General features: G+C 37.6%; 1 protein-coding gene across 1 annotated transcript in view; it reads right to left on the bottom strand.

Moving 5' to 3' along the window:
• The window catches only part of Wls (Wnt ligand secretion mediator), a 116864-nt gene that overhangs the window by 68875 nt on the left and 22775 nt on the right, over positions 1-25214 (bottom strand). Inside the window, exon 2 of the mRNA XM_006998053.4 lies at positions 12940-13212. Within this exon, the coding sequence (XP_006998115.1) occupies positions 12940-13212 (273 nt within the window). The remainder of the gene's footprint in view (positions 1-12939; positions 13213-25214) is intronic.

The following is a 25214-nucleotide window of genomic DNA, read 5'->3' as shown; positions in this document are numbered from 1 at the left end:
ACAGGTAGCCTCCTGTCAGGAGGACCACCAAGTGAGAGATCCAGACAGCAAAGAAGAAATACAGTCTCCAGCTACTGTCTAATTAAAGGACAAGCAGGTCTCTAATTCTGAATCTACATTTCAGTTCCACATTACATATGTAATTTTAATTTTTTTCCCATAAGGATTAAACTCCCAATTTCTTAGTCAAATAGGTAATTTTGGTAATTCACTGAAAAGTTCTGCCATCTTTCAGGAGTTTGTCTTTCATCTCCAACGCAGACATGTTCCTATAGCATTATAGATGAGGTACTGTTTTTTGCAGTGTGGTATTCATTATTTATTTTATGTGCATTAGTTTTTTTTTTTTTTTTTCCATGGGTGTTGGGTCCCCTGGAACTGGAGTCACATACAGCTGTGATCTGCCATATGGGTTCTGGGAGTTGAACCCAGGTCTTTTGGAAGAGAGGTCACTGCTCTTAACCACTGAGCCATCTCTCTCTCCCCTAAGGAAGTTTTTTGTTGTTGTTGTTGTTTTGTTTTGTTTTTTCCCTAAGGGGGGTTAGTTTTTCAAAGACAAGGTTTCTCTGTGTAACAGCCCTGGCTGTACTAGAACTGGCTCTGTAGATCAGGCTGGTCTCTAACTCACAGAGAGATCTGCCTGCCTCTGCATCACAAATGCTGGGTGGAATTAAAGGCATGTGCCACCACTACACAGCTGAGTGTGCTAATTTTTAAATATTTTATTAATTCTTTGAAAATATTATACAATGTATGTTGATCATACTTCCCCCAATTCTCCCATATCTACCCTTTCACCCTCAATTCCATACTCACCCAACTTTAAGTTTTCTCCCTCCTCCCTCACCTTGAGTCCAGTATGTGTTGCCCAACTTCTTTTGGGATGGGACCTGCCTTACCAGGGGTTATGTCATTAAAGAAAGATGACTCTGTGTGTGTGTGTGTGTGTGTGTGTGTGTGTGTGTGTGTGTGTGTAGATATAGATGCATCCTTCCACTCTCCATCCCTCCACATACTCCCCACATACACACACACACACACACACACACACACACACACACACACACACACACACACGCCCCACCCCCAGCAATGATCAAGTGTCAATAGCTCCTCAATTAGTGGTGGAATTCTGTGCTTATCTCCCCTACTCCATGCTACAATAATGTCTGTCTTAAGCTTGTGTAATTCATATGCATGTTGTCAAAATAGCTGTGAGTTCCTATGTCAACTGCCCTCTTGAATTCTTGAAGTCATCCTCTGCCTCTGGCTTTTACAATCTTTCTGTCTCTTCTTCCATGAAGTTCCTTGAATCTTCAAAGGAGATTTATGGTATGTACATCTCATTTAGGGCTGAGCATTCCAGTCTTTTATTCACTCCATGTTGACCCACTAGGGGTCTCTATACTGTTACCTACTTAAAAAAAGAAGCTTCTCTGAAGAGGTTGTAGAGATGTACTGCTCTATAGAAACAGCAATATGTCATTAGGAATTATTATAGCACTTCATGGTAGAAAAATATGGGTTATAGTTCTGACTTCTTCACCTGCAAATCAGGTGATTTTGGAAAAAAATTTAATTCTGTAACTTTATTTAGTAGACCTTTAACCCTTGGTCTCTAGTAATGATTTCACAGTGAAGAGCAGAGATTTAACCCTAAACATCAAGGTTGAACATATATAAGAGATTCAGAGGAAATATTTTTTCCCTCAAACTCAGTTCCTTTGAGTTTTTACTTTCATCCAGAAATGTTTCCATTGCTAATTCATACCCTGTTATTTCCATTATAGTTTTCTCTTCCTAGAGCTTGTCTCTCACACACTTCTCCCACTGGAATTACTACTATTTTAAAACACCAGAATTTACATGTTAATATGTCTACAGTCAAATATAACCAACTCATATACTTTCATCCTAAGAATGCTGAGAGTTTCCCATGCTTCATATTGTACAGTGTGCTCCAAAGACCTAGTCTAAAGACTTAGCTGATGACCAACACACAGTTTGGTACTCAAGGTATACACATACTTAAATTTGAAGTTCCCATCTTGAGATTTATAAACCTCTGACTTCTATGCATAAGTTTCAAGGCTGGAATTGAAATATGAAAACCAAGTGTGTGAATAGGCCCAAGCATGTTTACCTCCCAAGTCCTTGAATTGTGTTAGTTATAAATGTCCTAAGACAAAGAAGACCTATAGCCAGCATGCACACTTGGCCCTACCATGTGTGTTTCTGGGCTTTCAAGTTTTTCTCAGGTATCAAATGCCTCTCAATTCAAGTTCAAGAACAATGACTACACGTTTGGGTTTTTGTTTTGTTTGTTTTTTGTTTGGTGTTTTTTTTTTTTTGTATTTTTGTTTTTTCAGAACAAGGTCTCAGTATGCAGCTCTGCCTGTCCTGGAACTCCCTATCTAGACCAGGCTATCTCTGAACTCACAAAGATCTATCTGCCTCTGCCTCTCAAGTACTAGGATTAATGGCATGCACCACTACATCCACACGGCTGCATACTTCATTGAGCATTTAAGCATGATAAAAGTTCCACATGAGCCGGGCGGTGGTGGCGCACACCTTTAATCCCAGCACTCGGGAGGCAGAGCCAGGTGGATCTCTGTGAGTTCGAGGCCAGCCTGGGCTACCAAGTGAGTTCCAGGAAAGGCGCAAAGCTATGCAGAGAAACCCTGTCTCGAAAAACCAAAAAAAAAAAAAAAAAGTTCCACATGAATTATAATAGTTTGATTCTAATGGTTCTATAGAAGTAGTACTATTATCTTTATTGTATAGTAAAGACATGAGAGGTTTTAAGACTTACTTGACAAAAGTCAAATAGGAGGTTTAAATACTCAAGTCTGAAAATATTAAACCGAGTACTAAAGCAATCCCTCAAGTATTTCTATTTTATTGATCTATGGTGCCGATTATGCCATAGTTGTGTATAGATAAAAAGATTAACACACAGTCACTTGTATTAAGAATTGAGTCTTATAATATAAATTAAGGCAGTTAGAGTTTTTGAAATTATTAATGAAGGGTAAGAACTTATCTTTTTCCTTAAACTCTAAGCAAAATGTCAGCACAAGAAATGTTAATACCCAGCACTCGGGAGGCAGAGGCAGGTGGATCTTTGTGAGTTCAAGGCCAGCCCGGTCTACAAAACGAGATCCAGGAAAGGCGCAAAGCTACACAGAGAAACCCTGTCTCGAAAAACCAAAAAAAAAAAAAAAAAAAAAAAAAAGTTAATAAATAATGACTTAGTAAGTGAGTGAATGAATGAAGTTGGGACAGTGGCTTCAAAATCTAAACTGTTAAAACTCTACCATCATATTATAGAAACTCTGGGACAGTTTATATACTAACCTAAAATCTGTTTCCTGTGTTGATGATACACACACACACACACACACACACACACAAACACACACATATGTCTCTAGTATAAGACCCTATTTGCTTATCCCAGGACTACCAATGAACACAAGATAATATGACAAACTTAAAATACAACAAAAGTCACTCATTTCAACACTAAGATTACCTAACAAAGATACATCTACCCCTACTGAACAGTATTTTTGAACTTGCTTACTTTTGAAAATCTCTAAAACCACCTATTTACAAACCCAAAGATATATTCATATGATTTTCATGAATCAAAAAAAAAAAAAACATTGAATAAATCATGGATTCTCAGATCACAAAGTTATATAGCAGATAGGACCTTATGGATTACCTAGTATAAACTGCCCACTAAGAACAGGTAGCCACACTACAGCACTATCAATAAACTCATTGGGAGGATCAAGGCCTTGGAATCTTAGCATCATATACATTTATAAGTCTCTATTTCTCCACTGTTTATGTTCAAATAAATCATGTAATATCTCTTATCTTTGGTTTCCTCATTCTGCTAGAGAGAATTATTAATATGATTGAAAGAAATAAAAGCAAACTCTTAATTAAAGATAATTTGGCTGTAAGTAACAGGATTTCATCTATACTAACTAACTATATCTATACCTATCCATATATCTATATATCTATATAGATATTCTGTGGTAACCATATAACCTATAATAAACACATATAATAAATATATGCTTTACAGCCTATAATACATATATATTATCTTATATGTATTTATTATATATGTATGTATTATACTATACTAGCTTAAGCATATGCCTAGGAGGATGTAAGAATATATTAGGAAAATAAAGGGCTCACAAACTGAAAACACAGGAATCAGGAGCAGAAGAATGTTATGAGTAAAACTATTCTTATACCTATCATAAATACACCAAAGATCTGCACTCTCTTCCCCATCTGCTTCTCTTTCTCTGCCAGCCAAGTTTGTTTTCTTCATGGTCACATGGTTAATGTTGCCTGTATAGATGACCCTCAGGACTATCTAGATTATATGATCATGAAGGGAAGCCTAAAACTACTGGGTACAAATTTCTTTCAAGATTCATTACTCATGAATCAAGGCCACTTCCTTAATTTGGTCATCTGTAGCTAATCATTTGACAAACTACTCAACCATTTGGAGTAGTGGAAACTCAGAGAGGAGATTTAAACAAGTCCTGAAATGGAAGAGTATGAAACTGAAGCCAATGGCTAACAACAAAGACTGTCATCAGGAACTCTGGCACAAAAACATTCCATAAATAAAACAGTACCCATCTAGGCATGTAGATCATACCTGTAATAACAAAACTCAGCAGTCTCAGGCCAGAGAGATTTCTGGGAGGTCAAGGGTAACATGGGCTTCAGAGTTTCTGCCCAGGCTGGGTTAGAGGAAGACCCTGTCTCAAGCTCTCCCCACCAAAAAGTCAGTAAAAGAAGATAAGATTATTGGACAATTATTTAAATAAGCAAAGTATACCAAACAATTTTAAAAATAGAAAATCATTCTTTTAAAGAATTACTAAAAACTCACTCCAAACTAGATACACTGAGCTTGATAGAAGAAAAAGTGGGGAGGAACCTTGAACTCATTGATTTGCACAGAAGAAGATTTTCTGAACAGAACACCATTAGCACAGGCACTAAGATCAACAATCAATAAATCGGACCTCATGAGAATGAAAAGCTTTGTGGGCAAAGAGCACTTTCAATTGGACAAAGCAGTAGTCTACAGAGTGGGAAAGATTTTTTACTAAATCCACATCTGATAGAGGACTAATATCCAAAATATATAAAGAACTCATGAAACTAGATACCAACAAACCAAATAATCTGTAGCAGAAATCTTAGATGGTCTTATTAATAAAATCAAACCTGAGGCCAGCTGGTCTTGTTTCCTCAGACTGGAGGTCTCTGAGTCCTCATCCAGAATGGGTCTCAGCTGAACTGCTGCTTAAAAGCCTGAAGCTTAACCAGCTAAAAGCTTAACCAGCCAAATGCTTCTAGTTTCTGGTCTTCACGCCTTATACATCTTTCTGTTTTTGCCATCACTCTCTGGGATTAAAGGCTCACTTCTTGGGATTAAAGGTGTGTGTCACCATGCCTGGCTGTTTCCAATGTGGCCTTGAACTCACAGAGATCCAGAGGGATTTCTACCTCTGGAATGCTAGGATTAAAGGTGTGAGTGCCACCATTTTCTAGCCTTTGTATCTAGTGGCTGTTCTGTCTCTGACCCCAGATAAGTTTATTAGCGTGCACAATATTTTGGGGAACACAATACCACCACAAAATCCAATTAAAAAAATGAGATACTCAACAGAGGAATCTCAAAAAGACTTAAAAAAAAAGTTCAACATCCTCAGCCATCTGCAAAATGCAAATTAAAACTACTTTGAGATTCAATCTTACACTGTCAGAATGGCTAAGGTCAATAACACAAGTGACAGTTCATTCTGGCAAGGATGTGGAATAGGAGGAACTTACTCATTGCTTGTGGGAGTGCAAAACTAGTGCAACCACTATGGAAATCAGTGCTGCAGTTCCTTAGAATCATGAGACTCAATCTACCTCAAGGATCCAGCTATCACACTCTTGGCCATATACCTAAAGGACACTTCACCCTACCACAAGGACACTTGGTTAGGATTGTACAAAAGACTCCCAAAATATTTTATGCTATTGTTGTTGCCCTTAGTTGACTCCCTGAGGTGGAATATAAGTTTTTATTGCTGGAAACTCCATGCATTTCAGACACAGGACCTAAAGGACCTGAGCTGGATATGACCTGAAAGCCTCCTCCCCAAGGATTAGCTTTCATGGTAAGAGAAAGTGTCGTGCAAGCTTCTGAATGGGGGAAGCAAGCAACACTTTTACTCAAGCAAGATATTAACCAAAACAATGAGTAGCATAGCATGATAACCCTAACGGCACAATAGTGGCATGCATGCATTGATGATAAACAATAGCTCTCTAATTAGGCTTAAGACCTGTTCAACAATGGGGAAAACATACCTAGTACTAGACTACTACATTGGGCTTGTGAGGTCACAAATCTAGAAGGATAACCTACAACTTCCACCTCATTAAACCATCAGAATTCCTAACTACATTCTAAATGTTTATTTCTATACCCATAAGTAAGTTTAGTTCTTACTCTTTCTCTTAGGGTTTTATTGCTGTGAAGAGACACCATGATCACAGCAACTCTAGTAAAGAAAAACATTTCATTGGGGATGACTAACAGTTTCAGAGTTTTAGTCCATTATCATCATGGCAAGAAGCATGGCAGCATGCAGGCAGACATGGTGCTGGAGAAGGAGCTTAGAGTTCTACATCTTGATCTAGAGGCAGCAGTAGAAAGACTGAAACATAATTCTTCCAATAAGGCCACACCTAATAATGCCACTCTCTCTATGGGCCAAGCATTCAAACACATGAGTCTATGGGAGCCATACCCATTCAAACCACATTTCACTCCCTGACCCCCATAGGCTTATAGCCATAGCATAATGAAAAATGAATTTAGAGTCTCAACAATGTTTAAAAGTTCAAAGTTAAAGGTCTCTTCTGAGATTCATGCAATCTCTTAACTATCCTACAAAATTAAAATAAAAAAAGATCACATTTTATACACAGAATATACATTACAATTCCAAAGGGTAGGGAAGGAAGCACAGTGAGGAAATACTGGACCAAAGCAAGACCCAAAACCAGCTGGTCAAACTCTAAACTCTGCATCTCCATGTCTGATGTCAAAGCACTCTTTTCTTTTCCAACTCCATTCAGCTTTGTTGACTGCAACACACTTCTTTCTCTTGGGCTAGTTCCACTCCCTATTAGCAGCTTTCCTTGGTAGGTATTCTACAACTAAACCATCTCCAATATCTTGGGGTCTCCAAGGCAATCCAGGCTTCACCTTCACAGCTTTATGCAGTGGCCTCTCTAGTCCTCCATTCAGGGACACCACTAACACATGCCTGGCCTCGGTGGCTCTTCTTAGTTCTAGAGGGAGATTCCATAACTCTTTTCTTCTATCCTTGACTCTACAGTCAGAACCACATGACCAAAGCTGCCAAGTTCTGCTGCTTGCTGGAGCTGGAACATGGTCCCCTCATTCAATTATATATCTTCACTGACTTTCTGTTTTCAAATGGTTTCCTTCATTGCCTATGCTTGGCTGTCCTGAAAATCTGTAGACCAGGCTGGCCTCAAACTCAGAGACCCACCAGCCTCTGCCTTCTGAGCACTGGGATTAAAGGTATGCACCACCACATTTGGACCTAAGCTGTTCTTTAATTCCTTTTTACAAGTTGGAAGTTTGGCTGTGTGGGGTCTTGCTCTGAGGTTACCACTCACTTTCTTCCATTTCTTAATCTATTTATTTTCTTTAACACAGGACTTAGCTCTATTCCACTTCCTGGTGTCCCCTTTTTTCCTCAATCTGTACAGTTTGTATTTTTCTTTCTTACCTTGCTCCTTTTTATTATAGATCTTCATTAGAGTGACCAAAAATAACTATACAATACAGTCTATACTAGGCTGTTTTGAGATTTCCTCTGCCCACAGAATTAACCCAAATCTCTTCACTTTAGCCTCAAGGGCCAAAAGCAGCCACTCGTCACCAAAATATCACAAGAATGATCTCTAGCACATACATTAATATTCTTCTCCTTTGAAACTTCTTGAGCCAGGCCCCCACAGTTCAAATCATTCTTAGCACAAGAATATTACAAAAAAAACCCCACAACTGATCAAAATGTAGAGAACAAGATATCATATGGTTCCAAGTCCCAACTGATACATCTACAACACAATTGTAAAAGATGGGACAGAAAGATTGAAAGACCCAGAAGAATAGGATTTTGCTGTGAAATTCTTTCTCCTAGTAATGTCAAAGAGGCTATACTCATGAAGTATCACCAACATGGCTGCCTAAATGAAATCTGAACAATGAGGGCACCAATGAACACACTAACAAAGTAGAGGGGAAGTCATGGGGTCTCAATGCTAGACAAAGAAGTATAGGCAACTGGGGAATGCTGAGACTGGGAGAAATAATCTTCCCTAGGGATGAGCCCTTCAATACCAAGTGATCAGCCTGAGATCTTACACATGCAGGTAACTTTATACAAGCTGAGTCAGTTGCATTCATGTATTTACTTAACAACCTTTTATAAATTGAATGGAATGAAATTTAGAAATATATTACCAACTTCACATAAACTTATCAGAAGCTGTGATTTATTTTATTAAATAACTTTAATGCCAAAAATGAAACGGATTATAGGTCAGGCATTTTACACAACACAAAAGTCAGAGTATCAAAACGATCCAGGTTTTCCCAAAACCCGATAAACAGATCCATGCTCTAAAAACCTAAGTATTGCACCAAACAATAGCTGCTATGGCAACAAGCTGTTATTCTTAGCAATGCATCACCTTTTCAGTCAGCTGTAAACATCTCAGCCATAATTTACTCATGCAAACAATATTTAAGTAGCTGTAACCAGAATTAGTGTCACTGGCTATAGAAATGCTTCTTGAATAACAAAAGTGTTGTCTTGGAGTAGAAAAGGGGCAAGCACCTCCATCAGTTGTTTGATATCCTTTTGTGTAACAGAATGATCTGATCCAAGAGACATTTTTATCCATAGCTTCCTTACACACAAAGCTAAAGTTTAACAAATATAAACACAATCACAGTCAGGGAGCTGATCTACCAAGGAGACATAGAAAATAATTCAGTTGTGCTAGGTTGTCAAAGAAGACATTGCTCAGCCAATAATGGAGTTGAGAGAATATAAACTGCATTTACAAAGGAAATAAGAAAACATCTAGGAAGGCTTTAGGGCCATTTAACAACTGGAATGTCTAAGCTGAAGAATGAAAAATATTGAAAAATGCATTTAGTCTATCTTCAAAGGTCCCCATAGTCTATTACCATCTCAACAATGTTTAAAAGTCCAAAGTTGAAAATCTTTTCTGAGATTCATGCAATCTCTTAACTATGCTACAAAATTAATTTTTTTTTTGCATTTTCTCACATCTATGGGAGAAAGTGAGAATGATAAAAGAAGAGGGGATGGGACTTAAGGTATGGTTCAGTGGTAGACCATGTGTCCAGTATCCATGAGGCCCAGGGCTCTATCACTATCACTTAAAAAAAAAAAAGAAAAAAAAAGGAACATCAGTATGAGCAAATATGTTAACAGAGGTAATCTCTGGACATGTTCACAGAGTATGAGATTGTTTGAGAATGCAGGAATATATGCATGTCAACTATAAGAAATAAGGCTGTACTCTGCGGTGGTAGTGCATGCCTTTAATCCCAGCACTCAGAAGGCATAGGTAGGTGGAACTCAGTGAGCTCAAGGCCAGCCTGGTCTACAGAGCTAATTCCAGGACAGGCAAGGCTACACAAAGAAATCCTGTCTTGAAAAAACAAACAAAAACAAATAAGGGAAAGAAGGAAGGAAAAAAGGAATGAAGGAAGGAAGAATGGATGGAAGGAAGCAAGCAAGCTGCAAAAAAGCTTTGGAACACAATGGAGAGAACTCTGAATTGTCAAGCCTTATTTGTAGGTCATCAAACATGTTTTACACAGGGAAATGACTAAGATTAAATGATAAAATTCTTTTGTAAAAACTTAATTCCACGAACCAAGAAGTAGAACAAAAAAGAAAATGGTCTGAATTTCAGGAATGACTTTTTTTTAAATTTTGAAATAATTGCTTATTCTACAAAATTGTTTGGTTAATTAGATATTTTTATTCAAATTTTGCACATAAAAAAGTGGTTCAGAGAAGTTTTATAAGTTGCTTAACATTGTAGAACTTTCAATAAATGTTGACAGAGGGTAGTCCAATGACTCAGCAGGTAAAAGTACTTGCTGCATGTGATGGTTTGAATGAGAATTGCCAACATAGGCTCATATGTTTGAATGCTTGGTCCCAGTTAGTGGAACTGTTTGGAAAGGATTATGAGGTGTGGCCTTGTTGCACTAGATATAGCTTTGTTGAAGGAGGTATGTCCCTAGAGATGGGCTTTGAGTGTTCAAAATCCCATGCCAGGCCATTGTCTCTCTATTTGCCTGCTGTTGGCAGATCAGGATGGATGTTAGCTTTTGGCTATTGCTCCAGCTCCATGACTATCTGCTTCCTGTCATGATGATCATGGACTAACTTTCTAAAACTATAAGCAAAACCTCAATTAAATGGTTTTTTTGAGACAGGGTTTCTCTGTGTAGCTCTGGCTATCCTAGAACTCATTCTGTTGACCAGGCTGGCCTTGAACTAAGATATTCTCCTGCCTCTGCTTCCCAGGTGCTGGGATTTAAGGCTTGTGCCATGCCCAACTTAAATGCTTTTTTTAAGAGTTGCCTTAGTCATGGTGTGTCTCTTCACAGCAATAGAACAGTAACTAAGACACTACATAAGCCTGATGTTGATGACAAGAGTTCTATCCCCAGAATCCCACAGAGGGAGGGGATAACTGTCACTTAAAAATTGTTCTCAACTATGTTCATAGCTGCATTATTCATAGTAGCTAGAATGCTGTGGATATCACTCTGTATGCTGTGAATGTGTTAGTCTGATTGGTTAATAAATAAAGTGCTGATTGGCCAGTATCCAGGAAGGAAGTATAGGCAGGACAAGCAGAGAAGAGAATTCTGGGAAGAGAAGACTGAGTCAGGATGTTGCCAGCCACCGCCATGAGAAACAAGATGTAAAGATACCGGTAAGCCACGAGCCATGTGGCAAAGTATAGCTTTATAGAAATGGGTTAATTTAAGATGTAAGATCTAGCTAGCAAGAAGCCTGAGCCAATAGGCCATACAGTTCATAATTATTATAAATCTCTGTGTGTTCATTTGGGTCTGAGTGGCTGTGGGACTGTGAGGACACAGGAGCCAGGTGGGCATAGGAAACCAATCAGCTACACTAGAACCTGGAAACAACCTAGATGCCCTTCAACCAAAAAATAGATAAAGAAAATGTGGTACATATACACAATGGAGTATTACCCAGCTGTAAGAAACAATGACATCATGAATTTACAGGCAAATGGATGGAACTAGAAAATATCATCTGGAGTGAGGTAACCCAGACTCAGAAAGACAAACATGGTATGTACTCACTCATATGTGGATACTAGATGTAAAGCAAAGGATAACCAGACTACAACCCACAACTCCAGAGAAGCTAGGTAAAAAGGAGGACCCTAAGAGAGACACATGGATCACCCTGGGAAGGGGAAATAGATGAGATCTCCATGAGTAAACTGGTGTGTGGGGGGGCAATAGAGGGGAAGGGATGGGGGATAAGAACATCAGGGAATGGGATGGTCGAGTTGGGGGAGGGATGAAGTGGGAGAGCAATGAAAGAGATATCTTGATAGAGACATTATAGGGTTAAGGAGAAATCTGGTGTTATGGAAATTCCCAGGAATCCACAAGGATGACCCTAGCTTAGACTACTAGCAATAGTGGAGAGGGTATCTGAACTGTCCTACCCCAGTAGTCAGATTGGTGAATACCCTAACTGTCATCATAGAGCCTTCATCCAGTAACTGATGGAAGTAGATGCAGAAATCCAAGCCAACCACCAGGCCAAGCTCCGGGAGTTCAGTTGAAGAGAGAGAAGAGAGATTATATGAGCAAGGGTGGGTCAAGATCAGGATGGGGAAATCTATCGAGACAACTGAACCAAGCTCATAGGAACTCACAAACTTTAAACTGACAGCTGCGGAACCTGCATGGGACCAGACTAGGCTCTCTGCATATGGGAGAGAGTTGTGTAGCTCGGTCTGTTTGAGGAGGCCCTGGCATTGAGATCACAAGAGTTCTTGAGCTGGCTTTCTGGAACCCATTACCCATGGCGGGGTGCATTGCTCAGCCTTGATGCAGGGAAGAGGGGCTTGGTCCTGCCTCAACTTAATGTACCAGGCTTTGCTGACTCCCCATGGAAGCTCTTACTTTTTTGGAGGAAGAGATGGAGGGTGGGCTATGGGGAGAAGCTGGAGGGCGAGAGGGAGGAGGGATGGGAGGGGGAATCTGTGCTTGATATGTACAATGAGTGGAAATTTTTCTTAAAAAAAAAAAAAAAGAAGAAGAAAGCCTTAAAAAAAATTGTTCTCTAACCTCTACACAAGCACCTTTGCACACATGCATGTACACACAAGTTTTTAATTCAGGAATTTAAATCTATCTCATGAGTATTCTCAGGTCCATTCTCATAAGCATTCTATATACTAACTTGTCATTTGGGCATAAACATGAACACAGGGGACAATGAAATGGATCAACAGGTTTGACTGTGGGCAACCTCACCAGAACCTAAGTGATCTACATGTAAAATGAAGTAATACAGATATTTGCCTTAAGGGATTTTGAAAGATTAAGTGAGTTAATTCAGATGAAGGGCTCAGAAAATGCACAGGAGGCAGCAAACAGCTAATAACGGAGTTGCCATCATCATTCACACTCCTAGAAAGGAAATATCCACCGGTGACTAAAGCAGTTGGCATACTTACTGATTTGGTTGTTCAGCTTGAAAGCAATGTCAAGCTGTAGGATAAACAGCATAAACTGGAACCATGGGCTCATTTCCATAGAAGGGAGGGGAATGTGCACAGAAAACACAATGTCATTGGCTTCAATTTCCCTTGGAATTGCTTCCTCGATGTCTCGGATCTTGTCACACTTGTTGGGTCCCCAAGGCACCAGCCATCTTGTCTTATGGTGGTTCTTACGGACATCCACACATTTTATTGACATGTAGGGCACTGCTGTCGTGGGTGCTGGAGCTGAAAAGATAATGTTTTCCTGTTTAGAAAAGAATACACTGAAGTAGTCACTTCTAGAAAATACTCTTCAATTGTGCCTTCCTTCCAGTTGTACACTGCCATCTACAGCTGGGGAACACTTGCTCTCTGAGATCCTCCAAATCCAAGTGAGGACCCTCCTGTCATCTGCAGAGGGTCACAAAAGTATCTCCATAAGCCTTCCCATTATATTTCCAGTTAATTACAGTACACACTTGTAAGCAATCTAATTCAGTTACAGCCTCCATTCAAATCTTTGTCACAAAATTCCAATGTGCCCCAAGAGCTAGGGACTAAGTGAGGTGCACTGCAGAGACCAGTCTCTGAACTCAGATGCCAGGTCTGATACTTGATCGACAACCTAAGTTAGTTGCATCTGTGCTAGCTTCAGGACCCTCATGTAAGAAACAAGGTGGCTGTCTTCTAAGGTTTCTTTTAGCTGGATGATTCCCAACCACTGCCTTTTATGTACAACTATGCTGACCTAGAACCCCACTTAGCTTGGTACTTATCTGAAGATGCATATTTAAAGACTGATACTTCTAAAACAAACTAAAATATTACCCATGTTTATTAAGAGAGAAAATAACATTTGAATTATATAATATAGGAGCACTGTTTTGTTACAAAATGATTATGACTGTAATAGTAAAATTGCAAAATATAATTTGAAGTTTAAAACTTTTGCCTAAAATCTCCCTAGAGGAAAGTAACTACTGTTACAAAATCATTAAAACATTATTATTCTTTACTTAATACGTAATATATTAATATCTATATTAATGGTAAATGTGTTAATATCTTAATATCTATATTAGTGGTAAATGTGTTTTTAGAAAGACTAGCAAATAACAAGTAAAAATGCTAGGAACTTCCTGCACTCAAGAAAAATAACTGAAAGCCCTTGGGTATTGGGTGTTGACTCCATCAGCACAGTATCTCTATGGATTCATGCTATGGGAGTTTTTTTCTCAAAACTCAAAACCATATAACCACAAATACTTTGTATACATAATTTATCCAAAGTCATCTTGTCTAGCATATTATTAGAAATGAGTCAATCAAACATTGGTTATTTTGGTCAGCTAAACAGTTTCCTGATGTTAGAAAGACTAAATGACACATTTAATTGGACCCTTTTTAATGTGGTTGGAAACTAAACAGTGAGGAAAAAAATCATAAATTCCACTTTAAGTAACATAGTCAAACTGACTATTTGTTGCAAAAAATACTTACATTTCAAAACCTCTCATCTCCCAAAATGAACTTAACCTTTTTCATTTATTTTATTCAGTTTGAAAAACAAGTATTTTACTCCTCAGACAAAAATAAAAATAACTAGCCAAGTTCCTCAGCTGAGCTCCAAAACCACATTCCACATGGAACAACAGAGCACTGGACACCAGACAGTACAGAGACTGCGTTTCGGGGCTTGTGTGGGAGGCTGTGTAGTCACCAACCTGGTTTCCATTTTTTTTAAACCCAGTGTATCACCCACAAAGTAAAATTCCTAGGAATACTCATATTCTTAAGAGATCTTAGCAATGGACTTCAAGAAGCTTCAAATGTATATCTTTGGCTAGACTACAAGAATGAGAAATATTTTTATTCGCTGGAATAAGATAGCCTAAAAAATCATTTAAAACTTGAAAACTGCACATAATTAAACATTTCAACTTTTTCTAGTAGTATCCAAAAGGAAAACAATGTTTATACTATTTGAAAAATTAAATGACACACTGGTGTTCAAGCATAGACAGAGTTCCTTTGGTGATATCTTTACAACTGAGGATGACATCTTACCTGCAGCTAAGAGTAGATACTCAGTGTCTACAGCATGTAAAGAATACAGAAAGCCAAGGGTGTGGCCTGTTTAGAAGGTATTTCATCAGATGCAGCCAAAATTGTTACTACACAAATCATAAAACAGTATTTGAATAAAACTTTGTTTGAAGTGAGACAGGCATGGTGGCACACACCTTTAATACTAGCATTCAGGAGACAGAGGCAGGAGGATCTCTGTGAATTCAAGGCCAGTCTGGTCTACAAAGTAAGTTCCAGGAGAGCCAGACCTACATTGTGAGATACCATCTCAACAAAACAAAACAACAACAAAAACCCCAAAAGTTTGAACTTTGTTATTTTTGAAAGTGATTTTATAATGACAAAAGAACTAAACAGAGAAAGTTAAAGTTATCTGCAACTTTTGAACAAGTTTTGGCTGCATCTGATGAAATACCTTCCATAGCAGGCAACCAGAACAAGAGTAGTCCACTGTATTTACAATGGAAGTCTTAGTTCCTAATGTGATTCCGAGTATCAACAATGTTAAAAAGAGAGACAGGCAGATCTCTGTGAGCTCAAAGCCAGCCTGGTCTACAAAGCAAAGGAAGGCAAAACAGTGTTAAAAAGGGGTTACCTAGATTCAGGTCAACAAACCAAGTCATGTTTGATCAAATGAAAAGTAAAAACAACCACTCTGCAGTATTTGAAGGCTAGTAAAGCAGGATCATTAAACTGCCTCACATATTATAAAATTCCTTTGTACACATCCATAGAATATAACTTAATTGGAAATATAAGGGCTAGAAGCTGATTCTACATCAATACAATTTAGCAAGAAGGACACTGTAACAAAAAACGAATATGTCCTGTCACTGTGAACTGTTAACCTCTCATATTGGCACCTATGAACACTGAAGGTATGCATGCAGGTAAGCTATAGAAAGCATTTATAAAAATGTTGCCTCAGTCTTTGCTCTGTTCTCATTACCACATCAAACACAGGCCAGATTTTCTTCCTTTATTTGTATTTCAACAGTACTTTTGACTCCTCTTATCCATTACAGTACTCATATTCTGAAATATGATACTACACTATATTTAATTTCAAAGTGATATGAAATCAGTAAGATATGTGACAAAATTAAGGTTGAGAAGCCACCTCTTAGAAAATGATCCTTTATGGTATATTATGATATTTTATTTGTACTGAAATGTGATTTTAATTGTATGTTAATAAATAAAGTTGTCTGGGGGTCAGAGCTGATAGCAAGCCATCGCAGAAGCTGGGCAGTGGTGGTGCACGACTTTAATCCCAGCACTTGGTAGGCAGAGCTAGGTAGATCTCTGTGTGTTCAAGGATACAGCCAGCATGGAGACACATGCCTTTAATCTCAATACCAACCATAGAAGACCTGGAGGTCTGTACAGACAGGCAGTGACAAGGTGGTCATGTGGTTGGGTTTACAACCAATGAGAAGGCAGCACAGAAAGTCTTTATAAAGACAGACACACAGGAAGTAGGTCTCTTTTGGAGAGGTAGGACCACTGCGATAGTGAAAGCTAAGATTTTTAGCTCTTAGCTATTGCTCTGACCTCTTGGCTTTTATCTCTGTATTGGCTCTCTGTTTCTTATTTAATAAGATGGTTGGTTACATCTACAATCCTTCAGACACATTACTTCATACCCAATGGTTGTGAGGACTCACTATGTGCTAGACACTGTCAGCTGCTAGAGTAGACCTCTAATAATAGATACCAATAGCGTGAAATATATGAATGATGAGGAATATAGAAAATAGGTAATTACTGTAAGTTTTAATTATAATTGTGATGAATGCTACATTTAACCAGAGACAGGGGAAGAGTTAACTATTTGAAATATAGAAGGAATGAGAAGAGTAAAGTGATAGACAAATTTCAACCATCATCTCCAACTTAACCCTGAATAAAAAGGTAAACCAATAACAACTAAGCCTGCATCTATTTTGGAAGAAAATTAATTGGCTCCAGTCAGCTTCCTTTATCTCAAATCATACCTTTGTTTGCAAGTTACTTTCTAGCCAACCATTACCGTTTTCCATTCTCAAAGCTGAGTCAATGTCAAATCATTGGCCCTATTCCTTCTAGAACCTGCGATTGAAAGATGCACAGGGAGAGTGCAACACAAGAGTTGGTTGCTTTCTACAAAAGTTAAAATAAAAGCAAACAACATGCTGAAATGACAAATAGTTTCTGTTTAAGTCAACAGGGATTTTTTTCTATTTCTTTGGTTTTAGAACAAGCAACAAAGCATCCCTTTGCAAATATCAGAGCATTGGACAGACAGTGACATCACGACAGAAAGCTGTTCCTACAAGGGTCTGAATAAAGAGTTTTGGCTGTAAAAGAAGTCTGGAATGGCTTACAGTGTCTACTCTTGAAATAGAGAAAGTGTGAGCCCAGAGAGCAAGGGGACCACTAGGTTAGGAAACATTAAGCAGATACTTTGCCTACAGATGTCCATGCTTGAGTTTGGAAAACTAGAAAGAACACTTTTAATTAACTCAGACAGCTCTTGCTATGTAGCTCTGGCTGGCCTAGAATTCAGAGATCCACTTTCCCCTGCCTCCCAATGCTAGGGCTAAAGCCATGTGTCACCACCACATTTGGCATTAGGAGGAGCATTTCAATGCATCACAGCCCTTTGATTTTCTAGCCAAGGGCATGTTCCTACAATCATCTTGGTTTCTACTCTCAGTAGTCCCTACTCAGCTCCACAAAGCACTATAGAAAAGGCACAATAAGACACACACACACACACACACACACACACACAAAGAATTTTTATTTAGGGACTCTTTTAAGATCCTCCCTCCCTCCCTCCTTCCCTCCCTCCCTCCCTCCCTCCCTCCCTCCCTCCCTCCCTCCCTCCCTCCTTTCGTCCTTCCTGCCTTCCCTCTCCCTCCCCTGAAACTGTACCTACTTAAAGGCAGACAGAAGATCAGCTGGGAGAATAAGGACACTGGAGAGGGTGGTCTGAATGGGAATGGAAGAACCCCACTTCTCCCACAGAGCCTTTAAAATCTTAGTTATCAGGTCATAATAACCTTTCCCTAAATTAGATCAGAAATGCCTGCCTTACAGCAAAAATGATATTTGAAGATTCGTCTGCTTGGGCTGAGTGGAAGGAATATGGAGAACAAATTGGTTGTGTGGGTAACTGGGTTTACAAACATTAATAAGCAGAACTTTGAAATTTGAAAAACATAATGATTTGGAGTGAAATAGTCAACAACTTCAGAAATATTTTATTTTTCCAAGAGAACTTAGCAATAAAAGTAACAAAAAACAATGATGCACAAATACTTTCTTCTATGACTCTAAAGGGGGGTTAAGTTAACTTTTGAATAATCTCAGTTAAAAACATACTTACTGTCTCTACACCTTTAAAAATATAAACAACTGCTAGCCAGTGGTAGTGTATTCCTTTAATCCCAGCACTCAGGAAGCAAGGCAGGCCTGTGGGTTTGAGGCCATCCTGGTCTAAAGAGCAGGTTCCAGGACAGCCAGGTCTTCACAGAGAAACCCTGTCTTGGGGGGTGAGGGTGGGAGTGGGGATGGGGGGAATATATCTAGGACTTCATAGTTTCACTTTATTTTCTCCATCTTGTTCTACAAAATAATTTTAGGTTACTAGAAATATTAGCTCATATTTCATACTAAAGGGATAACAAACAGGCTGATTTAAAATAATAACAGAAGCAATATATGGATAATTCCAGTTCCCAAAGTTTTCATCTTAACTATAAAAGTAAAAGGCATAATATCTACTTCACCTTAGAATGTGGAGAAATACCTTCATTGCCTGGAAGATAGGCCAAGTATAGTGGAACAGAACTATAATTCCAGAAACCAGGAGGCTGGTAACAACCAGACACAAAAATACATGTCCTCCTATCCCTAAAAATTTATTAATAATGTACGTGCCCAGTGAAAACTTATACAACACACACTATGTACCTAGGTTCTCAGTATCAGACAGCCTAAACAAGATGGTGGAAAATATAAGGAAAGGAAATTTAGTGTCTGAAATTAAAAACAAAAAACAAAAAACTAAATATGTCTGTGTTACTGACACAACTGTAACTTTCATCCAAATAGCCCCAAAGCTCTTTGTTGCCAAAACAGAATCCTATCTAAGTTTAGAACTTGGCTTTTAACTGTCTTAGCCTAGCCTCAAACTTAGAAGTTGATTTTCAAAGTAATTAATTGAGACATTCCTCTTGGCCTTTCCTAAGTTCAAAAGCCTTAATTCTGCTTAAAAAGAAACACATGAAATAGATTGTACAACTTAAGTAGACAGATAACACTATCTGGTTGAACTGTAATGTTCAAAACAGTTAATAACTCCACCACTCATTCCTGTGCATCAGCCATCCCTCTAAGATAAATTCCTGAAAACAATGTTGTCATCCTCAGCAAATATTTAGGTATTAGGAGTGTCTCTGAATGACAGCTCAAAAACTTAAGCTACAGAAAATGCAAATACTTGTGTTAAACTGATTTAGCATTTAGGAATTAACTAACTCAGTCCATTAATTCCTTGAATGAAACTGTTCTGTAGCTATAATGTTCAGACACATGTTTTAACATTGCCATTTACTTTAAGGATAAAATTATCATGCATTTCAACCATGCTAATTAAATCTTACCAGATTACTGAACAAATTATTACTTCACAATTAATAACAATTACTTCAAAGTAAAAGTGTATCTGCAGAGACTAGACCTAGAGATAGGACTTTGGGAATTACCTTAGCTATACCCTTGTGAGTGGAATGAGGTACACTTAGTGAGATGCAATTCATTCCTGACAGCAATTTTTTTTTTTTTTTTTTGTGGTGGGGGTGGTTCAAGACAGGGTTTCTTTTGTAGTCCTGGCTATCCTGGAACTCACTCTGTAGACCAGGCTGGCCTCAAGCTCAGAACTCAGAGATGTATCTGCCTTTGCCTCCCGAGTGCTGGGATTAAAGGTGTGCTCCACCACCCAGCATTAAAAGCATTTCTTGACAGCCACTTTCAATGAATAATCACACTAACATCTGTTCTAGGAAACATATTTATTGAATAAAGCAAGAAATCCTCTACACTAAATGGCTACCACCAAGGCATACTAACAAATTTTATATTCCTTATGCCAACATATAGATGTTCTTACATGCACCCAAACAGTAGCACACCAACACACACCCATGTATACAATAAAAATACAGATGCAAATATACAAAAACAGGAATGCACATGCATTCACATGACAGCATAGACACACATACATTCACATACCAACACATAGATGTCTACACACTACACACACACACACACACACACACACACACACACACACCATGCATGCATAGCAATTCACTGAAACACATACCATACAGCTGGGCATAGTGTCACACTTCTTTAAACCCAATACTGAGAGACATGAAAATATGTGGGTTTACACATACACTCCACATGGAAACACACAGACCCATACGTGTGCCCATATGGTGACATATAGATACATTCACCTACATGCAATACATAATGCCCATAAAGAGAAACATATACACATACCCCAACACACAAATGTATATACATGTTAACATGTATGCACCCTACATAGCAACACAGACACAGAAACACCAAGTACACACACACAGTAATAGACAAACACAAATGCAAATATACCCCACATAAGAGCACACAAGTGTATCTACATGGTAATATACAGATAAATATAGTAAAACAGATGCGCATACTCCACATATCAACACAAGGATACACATGCATGGCAACATACAGGAATACACATATATACACAGGGCCACACACAGGTGTACACCGTGAAGATGAGTTAACTGAATTGTTTTACTTGACAGGATCTAGAACCACTTTGAAAATAAATTTCTGGGCATGTCTGTGAGGTATTATCTTAATTAGGCTAATTAAAGTAGAAAGATCCACTCTAGGTGTAGGTGACATCATTCCAGTGGTTATTCTTCCTCCCCAATTTCAGAAAAAGAAAACAGTAATCATAACACCTGAGTTCATCATCTCTCTGCTTCCTGACTGTGGATACAGTATAAACTGATATGGACTGTACTAAAACTATAAACAATGGACTATACTAAAACTATAAACAATGGACTGTACTAAAACTATAAACGATGGACTGTACTAAAACTATAAACAATGGACTGTACTAAAACTATAAACAATGGACTGTACTAAAACTATAAACAATGGACTGTACTAAAACTATAGACAATGGACTGTACTAAAACTATAAACAATGGATTGTACTAAAACTATAAGTGATAGACTGTACTAAAACTGTAAATGATGGACTGTACAAAAACTATAAATGATGGACTGTACTAAAACTGTAAATGGTAGACTGTACTAAAACTGTAAATGATGGACTGTACTAAAACTATAAGTGATGGACTGTACTAAAACTATAAATGATGACTGTACTAAGACTATAAGTGATGGACTGTATTAAGACTATAAACAATGGACTGTACTAACACTATAAATGATGGACTGTACTAAAACTCTAAGTGATGGACTGTACTAAAACTATAGATGATGGACATGCATCTCACAGGTTAGCACAAACAACCAATACATTAACACACAAATGTACAAATGTACTCACAGTGTAAACTATACCCCTTACATGGCAGCACACAGATATACACATCTCATGGTAACCCACAGACATACAATCACATGGCAACCAAAAGATAAATATACCCACACAGCAACACACAATCCATGAACATCAAAGTTGAATGAAAAGTAACTTTCTGTAGCAAACACTTACTAAAAATAGTTCACTGTGACATAAAGCTATGAGTGAATAGCTTAACAGTATAGTTTTCCAAATTGCAACCAAGTTATATATTTCATTCTAATTACAAAAAGTTTAAAAATATTTTATGTTTACATCTTAAGTAGATGAGTGTTTTAAATGGTTGGCCTGTAATCTCAATAGAAGAAAAGAATTACTTTATAGAATCCACATGGTAAATAAGCAGCTACACTTGGTTTGCATTATTTGCTTGGCTTAGATCCTCTGAATTGAGTGTTGGAACCATGGAGAAAAAAAAAATCAAAGTGCTTTGGGACACTAAGCCAAATTCTTGCGTAGCATGTGAAATTCTATGGTAAACATGAAATTATTTTAGGCTAAAGACTGGTGCCAGTTTTTTTTTTCTTTTTGAAAAAACAATAAAACACACATAAAAGGCTCTGCAAGAGGTTCAGGACATAAAATCTGCCAGTCATTAGACATGCTAACTAGAACTGTAACCCAATGGCCTAAATTTGGATTACAAAAAAAATACTTACCTTTAATATCTACCAGTAAAGAAAGGCTGAATCAAGAAGCCTGACAGAAGTATATAAAATCACTAACTCTAAGCTATATTTCTGAAAAAGTCTGTTATTACATTACTCTATGATGCTTATAACAGCAAAAATTAAACGCACATGAAATGAGTACAAAAGGCCTCCACAGAAAGACCAAATGACTCATCTGTTAATGCTCACTGCTCTGCAAACTGGACATTTGAGCTACATTTCCAAGCCTGTGCAAGTGCCTCAAAATTTGCAACTTGTTAGCCAAAAGGTTATGTAGAATGCAGCCACAATCACCTATGGAAAAAAAAAATAGTGTCACCTTGAGTCATAATCACAAAACCCAACATAGGTATGCACCAGTTTTTGTATGGGAATCCCTCACAAGTGCCTTGGAAGTCCTCAAAACTGCTTTGGCAGGCTTTGGATATGAGGAGCAATAAAAAGTAAATAACTGGTTCTACTTTTTGAACAAGCAAGTCACAGTACACATTACATTGGAATTTTAGAGCTAGGAAACCCAAAATTAACTAATGTCCTAAGAGAAACAGCTGCTGTGAAGCACAACTTTCTGATATTGGCTATTTACAACTTATTATCTGGCATCTATCATCTATATATAATAGATGTTCTGATTTTATCTGTGTCATTAGCACTAATAAAGATGAATCATAAATAATATATAAATTATAAATCACTTTCACTTTTATTTAAAGAGTTACATAAAGAGAAGACAAAATATGAAGCTCTTGAAAATATATTAAAGTCACCTAAACCTAATGGACACTCTCCCATATTTAATGGGTTCTTTTGGGATGGCAGACTAGAAGAGACATGACTTGGGGTAAAGAATCCAGTGTTGCTATTAGAAAAATATAATTGCAAACTTTGTAGACAAGAATGAAAAAAGATTTAAAAGTTAGAGGCAGGTTGGCTTCAGAGCAACCTAATAAAGAATTTACTGATAGTTCGGGGAAGCATATAATAGTGCATTTTGGCTCAGGAAAGGGTGAGTTCTCCATTCATAGTAAATTCAGGGGGAAAATGGATAAATAAGATAGCCTAAACTAAAACAAAAGTTTCATTTGGTCATACCAAGATGATAAATTATCCTATGTATGTATGTATGCATGTGACATGTGAAGGAATGCAGAATATAATGTGTAGTAAATAGCTGCAGTTTATTGATTTCTCTCCATTTTCCGACAAGTTTCAGTAGGCATGTGTAATCAAAGAAACAAAGTATAGCCAAGCAGTACCTGTTAATGACCTATCTCAATTTCACAAATTTCCAGAATCATCATTTCCCTGGTTGTTCAAAGACAAGGTGAACCCTTACAATTTGTGAATTCCTATAATTAAACACAGGTAAAATTTAAGGGTGATCTATAGTTTTTGGAACTATAGTGTTTCAATCACTATGCAAATGTTAAATATTTTAACACTTATACCACTTCTAGGTTCTAACTCAAGTGCCATTTCCTTTGCCTAATTTGTTAAATGCTAGGAGCCAACATCTAAGGATTTCTCTGATTTCCTTTCAGTAATAGTAAGTAACCATTGCATCTTCTGGTGTCAGTGTTATCTGGTCAGTTTCCATTACAACATTCTATTGAACATGTAAACTTCTGAACACTAGGAAATTATAAACTTCTAGAGCAGTGGCTGTATCTTCCTTCTCCTTAGTATCCACGGAGGTTTAAACGTAAGATTTTCAAACTTGAACTAAACTGCAGGTTTTTGTGGAGTCCTTATGTTATAATGAACTGATTGACATTAAGTACTATTTAATTTATCAACATATTTTTATCACACACTTTGTAGGCATCATTGCAAAAATGCCATAATGGATTAAGTGTGTGGCCTTCTTGTATTAATGAACATTGAAGACTGATACAGAGAGGAAGTCTGGAAGATACCATAACTATCTTTCACACTGCCTGGGACATAATACACACAAGCCCAACCCATGCTCCCTTCTTACAAATACTTCATATGGCTCTTACAAGTCCGTGTCAGTAAGTTTATAGCATGAATACTACATTTTGAGGATTAAAATGAAATTTTAAACTACTACCTCAGTCTACTAGAAAAAAAGTTCATTTACATGTCAAAAGAAATAAGAGACAATGGTCAAAAAAGTAGTTATTTTTGAAATAGTGCTCCCAATGTTTGTGGCCAACATTAATGTTACAGTAGGATGTTGAGATAACTGTTTTTAAACATAGTTTTTTGTTTTTGTTTTTGGTTTTTTGTTTTTTTTTTTAATAATGAGGCTCTCAAAAGGAAGGACTTTTTAACTAACTCCATAACTGCTCTTAGGCTTGCATGAACATAAGACAAATGAGACACAAAATAGGGCAAAATGTCTGCATCTCAGCCTTAGACACATATAATTAATGGTAGTAGGCTTGAAGATTTTATGACATATTTTTATACACATTCTTACGAATATAATATATGGATCTGGAGCTGTGGCTCGGTTGCTAAAGTACTTGCTAAACAAGCATGAGGACCTCAGTTCAGATCCCCAACACTCACATAAAAGCTGTACATGACAGCATGTGCCTATAATCCCAGCACTAAGGGAGGAAAAGACAAGAGGATCCCAGAGACTCACTAGTCAGCTGCTCTAGCCAGGTTCCTGTCTCAAAAAATAAGATAGCATAGTAAAAGTAGAAGACATCTGAAGTTAACCACTGACTGCCAAACATGCATGCATAAGCAAACATACTCACAAATAGATACATATAACACATAAACACACAAATAAAAAACACATAGAAAATATCACCCATTTTGTTGAC

The sequence above is a fragment of the Peromyscus maniculatus genome, chromosome 6, assembly GCF_049852395.1.
Source record: "Peromyscus maniculatus bairdii isolate BWxNUB_F1_BW_parent chromosome 6, HU_Pman_BW_mat_3.1, whole genome shotgun sequence".
In the NCBI taxonomy this organism is placed as follows: domain Eukaryota; kingdom Metazoa; phylum Chordata; class Mammalia; order Rodentia; family Cricetidae; genus Peromyscus; species Peromyscus maniculatus.
Note: the sequence above shows the minus strand (reverse complement) of the source record. Positions and strands in the feature narration are given on the sequence as shown.